The sequence below is a fragment of the Python bivittatus genome, unplaced genomic scaffold (assembly GCF_059951505.1).
Source record: "Python bivittatus isolate LINGU-HERP-01145 unplaced genomic scaffold, Pbiv_v1 ctg000010_np1212, whole genome shotgun sequence".
NCBI classification, from domain to species: Eukaryota; Metazoa; Chordata; class Lepidosauria; order Squamata; family Pythonidae; genus Python; species Python bivittatus.
Genome location: NW_028277029.1, coordinates 798,055 through 816,589, shown reverse-complemented (window position 1 = coordinate 816,589; position 18,535 = coordinate 798,055). Strand labels below are relative to the sequence as shown.

Here is an 18,535-nt window from a genome sequence, read left to right as displayed (position 1 = left end):
TGAGGCAAAACAAGTAGGTTGGAGCCAGCGAAAGGAAAGGAAGTAGGAGTCACAACGTTGGCATTGAGGATCCTGCTTGACAAACAAGCATTCCTTGCTTGAATGTCTGCCCATGTTTTCAGTTTGTTCGTATCATGAGCTCCCAATGTCTCTGCAGCGTCAGTGAGATCAGAGAGACAAGATTTACTCTTGGTAGTAAAGAACTTCAGGTGAATGGAGTTATCCCAAAATCCCCCCCTACTTCCTTTCAGATAAGTAAATGGCTTTCATTCATTCAAAGAGAGATCACATTATAAAAAGACTCCAACCACATTTGCAGTAATCAGTCTTGATGTACAAGAGTGAATCGTCCTTCCATATAAAAGGAATATACTGTCAGGCTGTGCTCTGGATCTGGACAAAACCCAAATTCCAGGGCAAAACAGGGTAATTCAGAACAGATTGCCATTTAATTGTGGTGGCTTGCTTTAGACAGCCTTGTGTGAATCAGTAGCCCCTGCAAAGCGCTGTTCGTGATCTGTCGCCCCAGAGGTCCGGTATGCCGCAAACGTGGCAGCCATGCCAGAAAAGATCAGCACCCCCCCCCCACACACACACACTTTTGGGGCTCGTATCACCTGCCATCCTTCCACCAGCTGGGAAGACAAGGTGAGCTTCCCACCCAGGACAGCTGTCCTTCCATTCAAGCATCCTCTTGTATACTGTGTTCTCAACCTGATTGTGGATTTTAGCTGCCTCTTCCGATTCCTGTTGTTTCATAGTTGAAGTGCCTGACTTCTGTGGTCTTATTTTTCTTTACCCAACTCTTCAAAACAGGTGGCTGTGAATGGCAAAGCAGTTATTCCCCCATACAGTAACGGTCAAGTTGAAGTTAATGTCTACGGGACAATAATGCATGAAGTCAAGTTCTTGCAAGAGGACCACACCATTGCCTTCACTCCAAGCAACAATGAATTCACATTGCAACTTAGCCCAAAGAGTTTTGCCTCAAAAATGTATGGACTTTGTGGTATGTTAGAAAAAACACTCCTGAAGTGCCATTTCTGATTGTTCAGCAATTACCAAGGCTCTTTGCACTTTAATAACTACGTAGTAAATCCTTGATTCAGTGGACTTCTGTTAAATGCACTTTGTCTTTTACAAATGTGTAAAATACCATTTGGATTTAACAGAGGTTCTGCTGCAATGGAAGGCGCCCCTTCCGCTGTTAGCCTGTTAAGCTGCGGGTGTCCTGTATTCCTCTATGCGGCAAGGTGGTAAGTCTAAAACGAGTCAGTGTTCACACTGCTTTATCAAGAAATGCCCACATGCCAAACTCTCTACACAAAAACAGTTTTGTTGTTTTTGATCAATGGAGACCTCCGCTGGAGTCTAGGAGAGGGGCTGACAAGGTGGGTGGATGAGCAGACATTCTGAGCGGGCTCATTTTATGCCCTTCCAGGCAGAACGGCCTTTTCAGTCCCAGCGGTCTGTGTTGCGGAATTGCAGACTTCTTTCCCGTGTGTTTCGTTTAGGGGTTTGTGACCAAAACAGCGGGAATGACCTGCTGCTAAAGAATGACTCCATCGCTCGTGACATCAGCACTTTCATCCAGGACTGGACCGTCAAGCAACCCGGCAGGATCTGCAAGGAGAGGCGGGCCGAGAGTTGTGCTGCGCACGCCACCACGCGCTGCAGCCTCTTGCTTTCGCCTTCTTTTTACGACTGCCATCAGGTCATTCCTCCAAACACGTTCTACGCAGCGTGTGAAGAAAACAACTGCTTCGGGGAGGAAGTGTGTGAGGTTATAGCGTCCTACGCCCATCTTTGCCGAGTGCACGGAGTTTGTGTGGACTGGAGAACCCCGGACTTCTGTGGTGAGAATTTCACTCCTTCTGATAAGAAGGCCGCCTTTGTTTTGACACTGCCTTGAATTTCCTTATATGGCCTTTAAAGTTAAATAAAAAAGCAGGACCTTTTGGTCTGCCAATGTAAGCAACGCCCGTGACTTCATTTCACTCTGTGCCCTTTCATTCTAACCATTATTCATTCTCTAATATTAATAATAAAAATAGTGGCTGACACTTAAAGTAATTTATGTCAAGGCTAAGATTTAGCCTTTAGAAAATCAGACCCAAATCTGATTTGTTCCCAGTTTCTTGTCATTTGGAGCAGTTCCGCTTCTGAACAGAGTGGCTTTTGAAACCACCTGGACTAAATACTCTGGATGGTGGGGATCGATTAATCTTTTTCCTCTCAATTTCTTATTTTTCCAACCTCACACTCATTTGGAATGCTTCCACGTCAATTTGCAAATGTGTTGGAAAAGTCAAATGCGTGAAAAATGTGTGTTGTCCACCTTATCGCACATTCTCTAGCCAACACCGCAGCCCTGGAGGCTCCGGTTTAGGGTTGTAATTGGACGTCCTCCCACTCTAGTTATCCATTTATTCCCTAATCGTTGGCCCATTCCCTAAAGCAGATTGAATGTTCACTAGAAAAGTTTGCTTTTTAAATCCTCCTCATCCTCCTACTAGTGGTACTACTATTACTTTTGCAAATCTTTCAGCTGCCACTTTGGGACCCAAGTGTGCTGTTAATATATTTAATATACTGATTTTTTAAAAAAAGTCTAAAAATCTTTCTGAATTTAGATTTAGGCACTGACTGTTTCTTTCAAAAATCTTCTGAGAGCCTCAGTATGATCATCTGGGGCCCCTCCAGAGTTGAAGTAGGGGAAGAGGCTACTCAGGCTTTTGGTCCATCACTTCCCGCCACGTGTACCTAACAAATTCCCATCAAGAAGATTGGTGGGGTTTTCTGTTGTTGGATTTCTCTCACCAAAGTTGGAGCACTTTCTCAAGCCTTTAAGGAAGAAGCACGCACAGAAAGAGAAGACTGACTTTGTCCAGGGTGGAAAACATTTCTGTAGTTATTTCTTTAGTTAATACCCAAGGTATTATTTTAAGTAGGTCCGAAACAGACTGCTTCTTTTGCACTTTAACGTTGAATTTGCTCAGCAGTGTCCCACAATCAAAATCTGAAGCGGCATTCTTGGCATTTCTCATTATTGGCAGGAATTGTACTTAGCAGAATTAGATTTTTTTTTCCAACCTAGTTCAAGCATCCAGGGTGGATTAGAGGTTGTTTGTTTATTTTTAGCCTAATTTTACACTGACCCTTTCTTACTAATTTGCAGTCTGCCAGGGCTATTCGGTTTATTTTCCAATGGCCTTTGTTTTATTTCCTTTGCTTTCTTGACCTCTGCAGCCATGAAATGCCCGCCCTCCCTGATCTATCAGCACTGCCAGAAAGGCTGCACAAAACACTGTGAGAACGGGACCAACATGCAGATCTGCACAGACTACCCCACGGAGGGCTGCTTCTGTCCCCAGGGACAAGTCACCCTAGATGGCGGCTGCGTTCATGACGACATCTGCTCCCAGTGCATCAGCGAAGATGGAGCTCGCCATCAGGTGGGCGTTCGCCCTTGGCTCCCGCCGTCTTCCGAGGACATGGGAACCGGCAGGGAGACCGAGCAGCTTCCATAGGAGCCGGGCCGTGCTCCGGGGTGGATGGTTGATTTGTTCCCCGGGAGAATGTGTGAAGTCCATCTTAAAGCCTTACGGGCTGAGGGCTGTCGTCACATCTAGTGGCAATGAATTCTATAACTATACAAAAAATAACAACTCCTGGTATTCCTGTTACTCAATCCCAGGACATGCTCTTGGCTTTTCCTTCGTGTCACAATGAGCCGCTTTTGGCTGGCTGACAGTCGCCTTTAACATATTAGGGGACCCAAGAGCTCCATTGGGAGAGCCATCAGGCGGGCCACCCCTTGTGGATAGGCGGGGCCGGTCTTTTCCATTCTCCTTGAGTTTGGGGAGATAATTTTATGGATCCTTCTCTCTGTTTCTTTACTGTGTTCACACTTATTCCAGGCTTCCTCTGTAATGCGCGTGGGGGTCCAGCCCCACACAGTGTGAACTTCCAAGCGGTCCCGTTCACAGGGGGACCAGGGCCAGGAATCTGTGAGTTCCTCATCCTTACTCGGTTGGGCCTTCTCTCCTTCACCCGCCCATCCTTTTCTGGAAAGTTCCACATAGTCTTATAGATGACATATAATTAAATAAATGTTATATCACAGGGACCTTTTCAAAGTGGAATTTTTGGCAAAAATCCTAGGTATACATAGTAAACGAAACTCCTAGGGTTCAGCTCGTGAGCAGGGCTAGCATTAGACTATTTAATACTTTCTCTCATTTTGCTCCATCTGTAGAACACCTTTGTATCAATTGCTCTCAAGAGTTATTTATTGCTTTTTAGTAGCATCTCTAAGGATTTACAGTATGTAACGCAGCGTCTGTTTACCATCAGCCTATATTCTTAGAAAAGGACATGCTGAAGGAGGAATCTGGAACGTTTTTAGTATAAAATAGGCTGGTGTGCCTTTGTTATAAAATGCATGACCAAGGAATAATGTGAAACATTATATGTCCTGAGAGTTTCCAAGGCCTGGCTTTACTTGTCTTATTGAGTCAATATTTGGTATGCTTTATTTAACTAATAGCAACATGTTCTCTTTCTTCCAGTACTTTTAGGAGCGCACTCGTAAAACTGGGAAAAAAGGCAGTGTCCTAAAATTATCTGTATCTCGTGTCAAATGCGTTGGCTTTCCAAACCAATCCGAAGGTTTCCCTTCTTTTTCAATAGCCCTTGGACACGTGGATTCCTCCCATGGAGCCCTGCAAGGTCTGCATGTGCCTGGAGAACAGGACCATAAGCTGCGCTGCTCAGCCGTGCACCACCGCCAAGCGTAAGCCAAACCCTCTTTTGGAGCCCCCTTGGAGATCTTCAGGCGAGGCCCCCGCGCGGGCTTTCTGCTTGCACCGCTCTCAAGACGGCCCTTCGCGTCTTCAGAGCAGAGACGAAGGTGCTGCAGATTCGTTAGCGGAGCCGTGCCTTTCGTGCGCCTCTTCCCAAGTCCTGATTTCAGACCCATTTTGAGGTGCCTCGCGCATGGCTCGGTGTTTCAGGAAGCAGGTCTTCCCCGCCTCTTCTCCCTTCTTCCCACCTGAGGCCTCTGCTCTGAATCTCTGACATTCCTGTGGTTGGAGGGGTTTGTTTGGTTTTTCAGCGGGATGTGCCAAACGCGGGAATTGTTCTGTCCGGAGAACAAAACGGCCCTCGAGAATTCCTAGAAGTTGGCTCGCCCGCTTGGGATGTCGATGCATGTGACTCATTCTCTCTGTCTCTTTCTCAGCCATTCTTTGTGGCCCCTGCGAGGCTCCAAGACTGCAGAGGGATTCCAGTCAGTGCTGCCCGGTCTTTGAATGCGGTAGGTCCCTGACAGCCATTGTCACGGGCACGTGGTAGACGTTGCCATCTAGAGGAGTCCAGCTTCCTAAGAATTCCAACTCGGACTGCTTTGCTTTTGTTTTTTTAAATAATAATAATAAAAGAAAGCTTCTAGGTGTTATAGACCACAAAGGACAAATATATGCTGGTGAAACAGGAAGAAATTAAGATTTAAGATTTCTATACTTCTAGGAGGCCATTCTTCTCTGTGTTTTTATAGTTTACCTTATTTTGACCTTTCATGCTTTTACAGAGACACTTAGCACCTGGCTTCCTTATTCTGAATTCTATTGTATTTCACCTATTCTTACCTTTATCTCGTCTTATAGTGGGCACTCTTTATGTTCTTCTGCTCTTTATTCTGTTTTCTGCCTTATCATTTCATTTCTCCAGTTAGCTTCAGGCCTTTTCTCATGCTCTCACTGACTTCTGGATCTGCCCGCACACAGGGAGTTTTATCTTCTACCTTTGCATTTTTCCTCCCTGAACCACCTTCTGAACTGCTTCTTCCTCTCCGGCTACCAGTGGCGAGCCTTCCTGCCCCCACCTAACTCTCCCGCCTCCTCTTGAAACTTCATCTGCTCCACCTCTTCTCTTTCAGAAGATCGCCGTCTTGGCGCAGCTTGATGAGTTCTTGGCGTGGGCGAAGGGCAGGTTGGGGCTGGGGTGGGGCGGTTGGTGGCCTTGGTCAGGCCATCTTTTCACGGTTGGCAACAGGCAAGTTGGTTACTTAGAGCTCTGAATAGATCCTGCACTGTGGCTTGTTGCATGTTATAATCTCTCTCTTGTTTTTTCTGTGTTTAGTCTGCGATCTGACCACTTGTAAATTGCCTCTAATACCTCAGTGTGAAAATGGTCTCCAACTGATCCAGACAAATCCTGGAGGATGTCGACCAGACTATGCTTGCGGTAATATTCCCTTGAAGCACCAAATGCTGGGTTTACTTCCTGATATTTCCCCTCTTTGGCCTCTTGTATAAGTTTCCTATACATCTTCCTTCCCCACTTCCTATAACATGGGAAAAACCTCTGCCGCGCACTATTTGGGTTTTCTGATTTGGTTGACAGTCTGTAAAAAGGAGGCCTGCAGGTCACAGCCCAGGCCGTCCTGCCCGTCACACCGTGAACTGACTGTGAAGAAGACTCAGTGCTGCGATGAATATCAGTGTGTTTGTAGCTGCAGCAACTCGACAGTGACCTGCCCGCCAGGCTACCTCTCATCCTCCGTCACGAATGACTGTGGCTGCACCTCTACCACTTGCATCCCAGAGCAGGTAAAACCAGACCAAGCCATCAGCTCTGGTCTTTCCCGTGGGCCGTATCTGTCAAACTATCTTCTAGTTGCTAGTCCACTCTTTGTGACCCAGTGGCGATCCTTTCGCCAGGACTGTCTGTCCATAGCAGCTGCTTTGAGATCTTGCAGACTCATGATGGTGTCATCAGGGAGAATATCTAGAGCCCCGGTCTTGTTTACTGTGGCCTCTTTTTCAAATGAGGGTTTTTTTCCCAATGCATCATGTGTCCAAATTATGTATGCATTAGCTTCTGGTCTGCACTGTGGTTTTATTTCCTTTGGTGTTGTTTCCTTGCCATTCAAGGTGCTCTGAACATCAAGGTCTATTCAAGTCTATTCATGCTGCCCACCTCTCTGAACTCATAACAAACTGCCTTATTGGATCAGATCCCCCTTTCCTCAAAGTGGGAAGCCAGAACGTTGTACCCTGAGCACATGATGAGGAATACTTCTGAATATGGAGGTTTCCTAAAGGCCACGAACTTGTCTGGTCATTTTGTAAGGCATACCAGTGAGAATCATATAACAGAGTGAACATCAAAGTCCTTAGGAAAAGCTTTTTAAAAGGTTGTTTCCCAGAGATGGGCAGTATTAGCATATCTAAACTGAGTATATTTTAAGTCATAGCCATTATTGCAGAGGTACCATAACAATTCAAGGATCGCCCCAGAAGCCAAGGAAATGAAACCATTTCTCATTCTTGGCAGGTGTGTGTCCACCACAATGTTGTCTATCCTCTTGGGATGACTTGGGAGGAAGGCTGTAAGGAGTGTTCTTGCACGGACATGAAAGATGCTGTTACAGGACTCCAAATTATAGAGTGTCTCGAGAAGGAATGCAGCAAGACCTGCCCACCGGTATGTAAAGTTTCCAGATGTTGCTTAGAATAGGGATTTTTATCTAGCCGGACTCTTGCATGGTAACAGCAGGTGGAAGCACCTAGACCTGCACCTTGGATGGTCTTCAAAGAACTGGTTAGTCCTTGGAGACCAGGACATCCTAGGGCTGGGGAATCCATAGAGTTGCTAAGAAAACCGCATAAACATAGCCATGTGTCATGGCAAGTCAAGCATAGCTCCAGGGAGACTTAATGTTTACTTACCACAGAATGGAGACATCTCTTCTTCTGTAGCTAGTTCTCCTGCCTTCAGCAAACAGTAACTTTTTTCCATTTCAGATCAAATCAGTTTATTACAGGCTCAAGGCCAGATACAATAAAATATCTAGTAGTAGATCTGTTACATACTTCTATATATATAACAGAAAAACAATAAGTATAATAGGATCTAAAATAATGAATAACATATATAGTAAAATAAAACAGTATTTATAACAATTCACGATAGTATTTATAAGAATTCATAAGAAATGAGTGTCCATTTACTTATTAATAATGGTGCGGTGTATTGTACCAATGGTAGCAAAAACTGGGCAACTTGGGAAGGCATTTTTGAGTCCTTGTCTGAAAGAAGTAACTTTTATTAGCCTTCGGTTTAGAAGAATACTAGTCCAGAAAGACTTCGGTGGCATGTGGTCTCTTCAACCTGTGAGAAATCTTCTACGGGAAAGGTTTTCAGGAATAATGAAGTTCTTGCATCAATAAAATGGTCAAGAAGCATTTCCTCCGTTGTGGAGGTAGCTTCAGTTCATCTTCTAGATGTTGCTGTGATGTGAAGATGCAGGAGATGGTGACACCCACAATAAGGTGTCTTCAAATTTCTTATAGGTATAGAGATGCTACTTCATGAATGAGCAGTTTAGGAATGTGCAAAACATTCTTAGATCAAAATGTTCCAAGGGTAGGACAGTCATTTTGAGCACCCATATTTTGGAGCTTTGCCCCAAGGGCTGAAGCTGGTGAGCTGGGATCTAAGTTCAGTTGGAACCGTGGTGTAAAGACTGAACAGATGTCGGACTTCAAGGGTGGGAAGAGAACAGCTAAGATTCCATTGTCCTGAAAATGCCACCACTTCTAAAGTAATACTTTTTTTAAAAAAAGTTTTAGCTCTAGAAAGACGGTGACATCTTTCAAGAGTGTCCTCAAGGATTCTAAGCATTCTGGGTTCCTCTTGCAGGCTGTAGCTTTAGACAGACGGGGTCCCTCAATTCCAGTAGTGGTTCCCATTTGATAACAAACACACCAGCAGCAGAAGTCAGAGATTAGCCTGGGCGTGGGAAATTTTCTTCCATAGTTTCTTCTTCTTCTTAGCTTAAGTATTTTTCCATGGTTTAATTCCCCTTCAGACCAAACTGTAGAAAAAGAATTAGGCCTGCTTAATTCCTCAGCTGTGTGGTAAAATAATCGCAAAATAGTGCTATTTAAAAGGCTACTGGGCAGGTTATAAAATATGATATTGACAGCTTGACTGAATATAATGAACCAATTTTAGTTTAGCTTCTGTTGTTGTATTCAAGGCCAGTTGCCAGTTCAGTTGTGTGTTGTGTGTGTGTGTGATCCAGCAAGTAGTTAAAAAAAATGTTGATTTACACCATTTTTTTCAATTTTGAATACCTTGCCCCAACAAAATGTAAGAACTGATCTCTTGCTTTATGATAGGAGTTGATCTGGTAATACATTTGTAGACTTTCCAAATACCCACCGCCAGTTTAAACATCTTTTTTCTTCAAAGTAAGAGGGAATTTTTACAAGGGGGATAGTTACAGGAAAAAATGCCGTCTCCCACTCCATTTTCCATTTCAAAACAAGTTTTGATCCAAGCCACACAACAGCTTTTTGAACTTTGGAGTAGTTAAAGTACAGCATGAAAAAATTAGGAAGTGCAGCGTGTGATGGAATCCCTGAGGGGAAAAAATGTCCAGAAAGCCCAGGTGAGTACACAGATGCTGTGCAGGTGTCAGGTTGGATTAAATACGAGTTTAGCTCAGAACTCCAAGGAACAGTGAGAAAAGGTCTTCTTTGGTGGAAGGATGCTGTGACCACTCTCCAACATCCAGTTTTTAACAATTAGCACAAAAGTTGGCAATGGTTGAGGTAATGACACATTTTTACCATTTGTGTAAATTCACTGTGCATTTTGCTCCAGGTAATCATTATGGTCCGTAACTATGGAAACTTTGCAAGATGAAATCTTACCCTTGACGCCTGTCTTGCTCCTCAGGATCCTAAAGGGATCAGAGGTCCACCTAGAAGCTCGTCCCTCTACAAGCAGAGGAGGGTGTAGGAAAGTTGCATTTCAGAACCAGTTCGTTTCAAAGCATCTCTGAGGTGGCGTTCAGGTGCAAAACATATAAAGAGTATTTAAGATTATTCAGTTAAGATAGATAAAAAATATCCAGTGCCAGTAATATCAGCTAGACTATCAACAGTGTTAATAATTTCAGTGTCGGACAGAGTTGTCATTTAACCCATGAAGGTACTTTGGTTCAAACACGAAGAGGCAGGAGAGAAGGAAAGAAGCAGAGCCACCAGGAGAATGTCGGTGACCCCCTGGCCCTCTGTCATAGCTCTTCTCCTCCTAGGAGTGCAGGGCGCCTGGAGACCCAGAGGAGAAAAGTCACTTCCCATGGACCAAGGAGTCCTCTTTCCTTCCAGGAGCAGGTCCCTAGGACAAGGGAGAGCAAGGAAGATGGGAAAGCCATGACTTCTCTCTTCCCCCAGGACATTGCTTTTCATGGAAGCTCTGGACTTATTTTGCACAATACTTTTACAAATAGTGTGCATGGATAATGCTGAAACCATAGCCAAAGGATTCTCTGATTGCTGGTGTGGGTCTTCCGGGCAGAGAAGCGATTCTCTGATCGCTTCACAACGTGCCCCGTTCAAAACTTCTGAAAATGAGCTGAGTTACCACTGCAGCACCCCATAATCTGAGTAGATGCTGAGGTAATTAGAAGTCCAGCTGAGCTCAAAACCACACAATCTTTCTCCACGCTCCCAGCTTCACCCCTAAACCCTAGAACAGCTCTTCACCCCTTGTTCTTTCTAATTTTCTCACACTGAGTGAAGAAATATATGAAGGTCAGCCACAATCGCATTCTCCTGAATGCAAACCCAGCTTTCTGGCTCATCTGGGACAGAGGTGAAGATGGGTCTGCAGGCACACGCAAAGCTCCGTCATTCATCAGGTACAGTTTCCTTTCAGAACTCCCAGGTCAGTATGTGCAGCTCAGGAGATGGGCAGGTCATCCACAACCCAGATTGATGGATTGATGGATTGATGGATTGATGGATATTTCAAATTTGTCACCACCCATCTCACTGTGGAGTGACTCTGGGCACTTTACAGCAAAAACAGAATAAAACATTAATTAAAATAGATATTAATTAATTAATTAATTAATTAAGATATGCTAAAAAACAAACTTCCTATATGATACTTCCAAAAGGCTGATGTTAATGAATTAGGTGTTAATAAACTCGGGGCGCCAGCCATCCCCAGGGTCGATGTATCTTTCCTCGCCCCACGCAAGTTGGCAGGGCCAAGTCTTCAATTCCCACTGAAAAATTGGGAGGGGGGCCGCCTCACCTCTGGGGGGAGAGTATTCCATAGGGCACGGGCAACGGCGGAGAAGGGTCTCCTCCTGGGACCCGCCAGTCCACCCTCTCTCACTGACGGGATCCGCAACGTGCCCTCTCCGCCAGACCGGGTGGGACGGGTCGATGTAATGTGGGTGAGACGGTCCCTCAGGTTTTGAGCCCTCTCCCCTTCAGTGCCTGCACATTCTTGTGAAAGGCCTTTTGGAAGAAAAGGAAATCACAAAGTGGGCAGTTAGTCTATTTCTGGGGGATGTGCTAAATTAGGTAAATTCTGCAAACCATCAAGAACTGATTTATCAAACACTCTGCTGCTGGTAAGCTATCGAAAACTTCATGTCCAGTCCTTTAAAGCAGGGCTCCTCACCCTTGGCAACTTTAAGACGGGTGGACTTCAACTCCCAGAATTCCCCAGCCAGCCTGAAGTGCTGTTGATATGACCAATATAAATAGTTCTTTTCCTGAATTACAGGTGTACACCTTTTAATCATACTTAACTGGCAAATACTGTGCAATATAGGGAAGTCAGAAACCTTGCCTTTTTGGTGATGCTGAAGTTGATCGTAAAATCCGAGCACAATCAGTAATATTTCACGCTGACGGCTTTCTTTTGAAGTGGCAAAGTTTGTTCTTCCCCATGTGTTCAACATGAGCGTAAAAGGGCTTATTATTAGAATCCATAAAAATTTTCAGGAAGGTAGGATTTTAAGAGCATATGAAAATATTATTTTTAAGGGCCATATTTCAAGATGCTGAAGGCTTTAGATCATGAAACAGTCAGCACCGCGACTGTTCTGCAAGATACTTCCATGCCCAACCCTGGGAGCACATGGCATGGCGGAGAGCTCACTGCTGCTCTGTCCATGTTGCAGAAGGGAAGAAATGTTGACCAGATGAAGGCTTGGCAGTTTTTGATGCAAAGTATGATGGTCTTATTTTTGCATAAATGTGGTCTTAGCTATCGCTACTGCGTCAGATAAATCGGTCATGTAAAGGTAGATGAAGTTCTGGATTTCAGGCTTCGGTGCACATTAAATGGCAAAGCTGGACAAGGAGCGGGGATATCTACCTCAAAATCGTCCAGGCCAGAGGATGGTGTTTGGGGGAAGCCATTGTGAAGATTCCTTCCTAAGGAAAGGATGGACCAATGCAGCCCTTTGAGGACCTAGCAGCTCCTTGGAGGGAATAGGGTTTGCGGGACAATTCTCTTCCAAAGCCTGAGAAGTTCTTTGCACCCTGCAAAAGTAGTTGTGGGAACCCTCGGGCACCTTCCCACTGGGGCTGCCCCAAAGGTTGGCAGCTGGGCTTTGCCTTGATTTGACTTTCCTCATCTACGCTGACCTGGCCTTGCTGGACAGGACTCTGCCTTGTCCGTGATGAAGTTCACCTGCCAGCAGGTGCCACTGTTGCTGCTGATTTCCCAAGGAACGAGGCGCCCGTGCAGAACAGGATGCATTTATTGTAACATCAGGAAGGACTTGAGGCTCTGGGGAAAAGTGGGATATCCCTCCAAAGGAATAATAAGAACATTTTGTGTGTTTTGGGTGGGTGGGTGGATGGATGGATGGATGGATGGATGGGTAAATGCTGCAAGGGGTAATCAAATAAGGGATTAAGTGGCCACTTTGGGTACAATAGCTAAAAGCATTCACTTCTGAGGCATTCCCTTTTGAAGACGACCTTCCTGTCCAGGATCAGAGGTAGCTTTGTTAAGTGGCACATTTTTTCACGTTTTTATTTAATGCAATATAATTGATATATTGGACTGAATCCAAATAATTTTTAAACATGTTTAATCAATAGATTAAAATTCTGTTCACTTAAGCGTTGATAGTTAATTAACTAAAATTATTTAATTACCTATTTGAGAGTGTGATGATAAGGAAAAATGTTAATCTACAGCTAATTGGTAAGATTCGGGAAGTCAGTGGAAACTATCTTAAAGTTTTCAATAAATGTCAGAATGGTCAAGATGCCTTAAATGTACATTTTTAAAAATTTTATAGATTTATACTTGGTATTCTATAGCATGGCGCCCAAACTGGCTTACAAATATAAACATTAGAAAACAAGTATCAGTACTCAGTTTCTCTTCAGATTGTATACAGCAACTCTTTTGCCTTTAATGTCAGTAATAAAAACAGAGCATAAAACATGAGAAAATAAAGATGTATGTATACAACCACAGCAGCCACTCAGCTAAATGCCACAGGTGTGAAAAGTGTTCCAAACCCAGAATGGCTATATTGACAGTCCCAAGCTGGGAACAGAAGGACCCATGTTTCAAAGTGATGTTAAAGCTTGGGACAACAGTCTAGTAGAAAATGCGCGTAGCCCTGGAGTGAACCGGTGGGTTTTTGATGTTATCTGATTGTTATCTGATTGATAATTGATAACCCAATTGTTATCAATAACTGTTGGGTTCTTGATGTTCTTGATGTTATCTGATTGAGCCGCCCAGAGTCACCCGCTGGGGAAGATGGGCAGGATACAAATGGAATGAATGAATGAATGAATGAATGAATGAATGAATGAATGAATGAATGAATGAATGATTGTTTTCCTGCAGATGTTGCATTACCAGCTGGGTAACATATTCAGCACACTGATGATGCTACCTAGGCTGGTAATGAAACATCGGCAGGAGAACACCAGGAACCCAGCAGTCTGTATTTCCCCTGAGCTTGAGTCAAACAGGGGTGACTTCTTTCAAATGGACTGGAGTATTCTGGTATCCTGTGATCTGCTGCTCTTCTAAAATCATTCCAGTTAGAGAAACATTACCCAATGAAACAGCAGCAGAGTTTCCATCGCTGCTGTCTTTAACGGGACCCAGTTGATCGCAGGACAGAGAAAAGGAGAGGGAGAATCCATTAAGCACATGCTCAGAGGCTGAGATTTGGGACATAAAGCAAAAGCTGTCACTCGACTGGTTAATTAGTTTATTTGCTATAAGATGCAGCCTGAAGTTCTTTTCCTGTGTGCTGCTGTGTATTTTAGGTTTCATTTACAGGCAAGTCGCTGAATGAAAACTGCAGAGTTTTATCGCTATGCTGTTAAGTTGTCCAACTGCAAAAGCAAACAGTATATTGCTTTGTTGATTTACAGACAGTAAAGTATCATTTTTGCTGCTGTTAAAACTTATTTTTTAAGAAAAGGATAAAAGCCATTCTCTTGATCAATTATTTATAGATTGGGTGGTAGGTAGCATTCAGCATGGACTACTTTTGTTCCGTGGGATTTATTTGTTTAGCTGGTTAAATTTATATCCCAGCTTTTGCTCAAGATCACATACGTAACACTCCCTCCTCCTACTTTTCCCCAGAACCACAGTCCTGTCACACAGGTTGGACTGGGAAAGAGTCTCCTTAGTCCCCCAGGGAGCTTCTGTGGCTGCAGGTTGACTCGAACCCGGGGCTTCCCAGTGCCTGTCTAACACTTTCACCGCTACGCCAAATTAGAACAGGAAATGAAAGGTCACGAGTGTGGCTTTCCCATCTGATTGCTCTCTATGGCAAACCTCTTGAGACATTTCAAGGGTTTTGTTCCTAAAGTATACAAAGCCTTTAAGACGATTCGGACGTTGATTGGCTCGAGCACAGGGCCCCAAGAAGCCTCCCACCGGGGCATTCTAAACGCGGCTGCTTTGTGGTGAGCTTGGAGCAGATCTTCTTTCTTCCTTTCCCCATAGACGTAGCAGACCTCTAAGCATTCAGTGTGGGGATGCTGTAATAGTGGGTTCCAACCCTGGGCAGGTTAGCTGGACTAGATGGTCTTCAGGGTCACTCCCCAACTTTCCATCCATGAAATTCAGAATTAACTGTTCGAGTCTATTTTGATTCTGTTGGGAGGGACGGCCCAGGAGAGAGCGTTCCGGTGCTTTGCCCCTAAAACGGAGGAGGCTTGGTTTCTCCTACCCACGCGCCGTATTTCTCACAAGGGTGGATCCTGAGGAAGGTTTTCAGGAGCTTATGCTGTTCCTGGACTATTAAGGGACGCTCCTGTGCCCTTTCCACTTTGTTCTTCCCCCCCCAAGATTGGAGATTTGCATTTTACAGAAGTGGAAAGTACTTTTGGAAAACTTCTACTGCAGTAGCTGTCTTCAATTGCTTCCCCCCAGATTTGCTCTTTGACTAGCCACGCTGTGTGTTTTGTGGGGGTAGGTTTGCCACAAGAGGCCTGAGTTGCGGATATCTGTCATGATCAGGTCCATGCAATTTTCGTCTCATTTTTTGCAACTGACAAAGCCTTGCAAAGTGGGCGGCATAAATAAGTAAAGTTCACGATTTTAAAAAAAACCCTTAATTGTTTTAAAGTAAAGCTATGGATGAACTTCCTTGTGCTTCTAATTAAGACAGAGCAGAGCAATTTTGCCATAGCTTATAATATTTATATTCCTCTAAATACCACCGTTCTCTGGGTGGCTTACAGCAATAATTTAAAACCGTAAAACAGAACTGTGAAGTCTGAAATAGAATAAAACCACCAGAGTAAAGGCAGCGAGCAACAATGTTAGTGCAGCAAACAATTTAATAAGCACTAACAGATTTTAAGATTGCCTGGGAAAGTATTTAGTTTCCCCCACGGAGGTGTCACACTTGCCTCTGGGGAAGGTCGCCCCATAACTGGGCCACGAGGAAGAGGGGAGGCAGCTTGGATTTTCAAGGCTACGAATCACACAGTGCATTTGAGGTAGTAGCAGGTGTCCTTTGGGGCGCCCATGCTAATGGCTGTGGCTACCTGCTGATTTCTTACCGAGCGTATTTTTGCTGTTCTTTACAAGGCCATGATCCCATCCAGACAACCTCTGGTTGAAGAATTTCTGATTCATTGGGCTAATTTTATTGTATTTTGTTGTCTGTAGGTTCTTTGAGCTTTTAATCAGCGCAGGTAACTTTTCTTATCGGGCAGGCTATTAACATACGTACAGAACATGCCAATGATTTAATGTATAATACATTATACAAGAAAAGTTATACATGTTTGATTTTGTTTGTTTGTTTCATATTTTCCAGGGATATAGATACGTCAACAAAGAAGGGGCATGCTGTGGAAGATGTCTCAGAACTATGTGTGAAGATACGTCACGCTGGTCTCGAGGAGATGAAGACGTCACTTGGCATAACGTAAGGCATAGTTGTGAAGGAGGATGGGGGCGTCTGCTTTTCTCGTGCAGACAACAGAGTGCCGTTTCCCTTCTTGTGAAGACTGGTTGGAAGGAAACACTTAAGCCGTGAATCGAGAGAGCTGCGCAGAGCTTCAAGGACCGCTTTGCTTCAACAACATTTCAGGTGTTCAGGGTGCAGCAGCCCTCCAGAGTTAAACGTTGGAGGGGCTGTGCTCAGAATTTCAGGAGCGGCTTGATCAGGCGCTCAGCTGAAATCAAGGCCCATCATGACATCGTTTGTGCATTCAGTCAGGGACTCGCACTATTTTTCCTTTCCCTTTCTGATCCTCTTCCATGGACTGGAAGAAGAGAGTCCTCCCTATCAGAGGAGCTCATTGTCTCCCTGGAGTAAGTTCAAGACTGCCTGGACTTCTCCTCTGTGAAATGGAACAGGAGAGGGGTCACCCACAGGCAAGGCATTTTCTTAGAGGTCCCTCCAACCCTCTCCTCCCATCTTTGTATTCTCTGCTTTCCCGCTGTTGATCCAGGGATACCAGAAGCCACCAAGAGCTCTAAGGAACTAGTAGAGCCATACAGGCCAGGTTCTGGCAGAGAATAGCCACCTGGCATTGACTGGATATTATTCTTCCACACTGCAGCAGAATGGAAGAGAACTACTGCAATCGCTTTCCAGTTTTCCCCCAAATCTTCAAAACTTTTAACTGGAAGAGATTTGCTAAATATATGATATGGGAGGCTGTTTACTTCTAATCTTAGGCTCTGCTCTTCCTTAGAGGTGAGGAAAGTCATGTTCTGCTTTCTTTCAGGGGAAAAAGCACGCACATCTCTTCCCTGAGTGACTTACAAAGAGAGGGGTGGTCTTCGTACTGCCTAACCCTTCCGTTGTCTCACATTCCTAGGTTGGCTCTGAGTGGCCGTCTCCATCTGATCCCTGCATCATCAAAAAATGTGTCCGTGTGAATGAGGAAGTCTTTATTCAGGCCAGGAACGTCTCATGCCAACCGAGGGAGCCCATCAGTTGTCCGTTTGCAACAGAGCTGCGTTGTAAACAGAAGTCTGGGTGCTGCCCTTCCTGTAGCTGTGGTAAGGGGTGGCCCAACCATAAGAAATACCTTCTTGTACCGTCTTGAGAAGTTTGCAATCAAATTTAAATGTGAAACCTTAGGCATGACCCTACAGAAGTCGTTCAGTTGCTTGTGAGACAGGTTTGGAAAAGACCGTATTTATTTTTGCTGCTGTAGGCTATTGCAGTGGCATTTATTTAGATCAGCATTTTCCAGCCTTGGCAACTTCTGGAGCTGAAGACTTGAATTCCCAGAATTCTCAGCAATTGTCCACCTGGTTAAAGAATTGTGGGAACTGGATGTTCCCAGGTTGGGAAACACAGCTGTAGATGATAATTTAAAACAGCTAGATGAATCGATGGAGGGCTGAAGGTCATTGTTTTCTTTATTAGGAAAGCCAAGGAATGCATGCGGATCCTTGCGTGGGCAAAATGCCACCATAGCCTCACAAGAGGGAAATATGGGGTGGGGCGGGGGGACAAGTAGCAGAAATAACTTCAGGTAACGAAACCTCTTAAGAAGAGGAATCCTCCCCCCCCCACCCCCTTTGAGAGCTGAACATGTCGAACAGTCTGGCCTTTACAATCAAAAATGTGGCTCGGGTCCAGTGCAGGATCCCCCTCCAGCAGCTGCCATGTTGCTAAGCTCCCATGGTCCTCTCCCCACCTTCTGTCCCCAAATTTATGACTGTTAGGGAAAAGACAGACTCACATGTACTCCGTCCACTTTGGATCCTGGCCCACCCCCCTCTGAAATCTGTTGGGCGGGGTGGGTAATGGCTGGTGCAGCTGTTTTGGGGTGGGATACAGAATACTGACAGCAAGGGAATGAATGGGGGGGGGGTTAGCCTGATACAGCCTTTTTCCACCCTGGAACATTGTGGCGCGCTCCCCACTTCCTTTTCATAGGACCCCTGTTTGCAGTTTGAAACAAAAGTGGGTTACTCAAAAAAGAAGGGGGTTTTGTATCATCAAAAAGCTTCTTAATTTTGCAGAAGAACACATCTGCAAACTTCAAAAAATAAACCCAAAACAAAACATCCTGGACTTCCAGTTCATATGGGAAGCTGAAATGTCAGTTAAAGAAAGTTCCCCTCAAGTCTAGCACTTTTATAAAGTATTTAGCAAAGAGATCAGGAGTAAGTGTATGCTCTGGTTTCTTGTTTAAAGCCATCCCTCCCTAAAACATTCCTGGGTGCTTCTGGCTTCCTAAAAGCA

At 44.6% G+C, this 18,535-nt stretch overlaps 1 protein-coding gene across 2 annotated transcripts in view; it reads left to right on the top strand.

Moving 5' to 3' along the window:
• The window catches only part of VWF (von Willebrand factor), a 139,974-nt gene that overhangs the window by 100,418 nt on the left and 21,021 nt on the right, over positions 1 to 18,535 (top strand). For both annotated transcript variants that reach the window (XM_088145230.1, XM_088145182.1), the window contains exons 36-45: positions 817 to 1,009; positions 1,515 to 1,856; positions 3,250 to 3,455; positions 4,693 to 4,795; positions 5,243 to 5,317; positions 6,142 to 6,246; positions 6,406 to 6,611; positions 7,339 to 7,488; positions 16,142 to 16,252; positions 17,154 to 17,337. In XM_088145230.1, the coding sequence (XP_088001356.1) occupies positions 817 to 1,009; positions 1,515 to 1,856; positions 3,250 to 3,455; positions 4,693 to 4,795; positions 5,243 to 5,317; positions 6,142 to 6,246; positions 6,406 to 6,611; positions 7,339 to 7,488; positions 16,142 to 16,252; positions 17,154 to 17,337 (1,675 nt within the window). The remainder of the gene's footprint in view (positions 1 to 816; positions 1,010 to 1,514; positions 1,857 to 3,249; positions 3,456 to 4,692; positions 4,796 to 5,242; positions 5,318 to 6,141; positions 6,247 to 6,405; positions 6,612 to 7,338; positions 7,489 to 16,141; positions 16,253 to 17,153; positions 17,338 to 18,535) is intronic.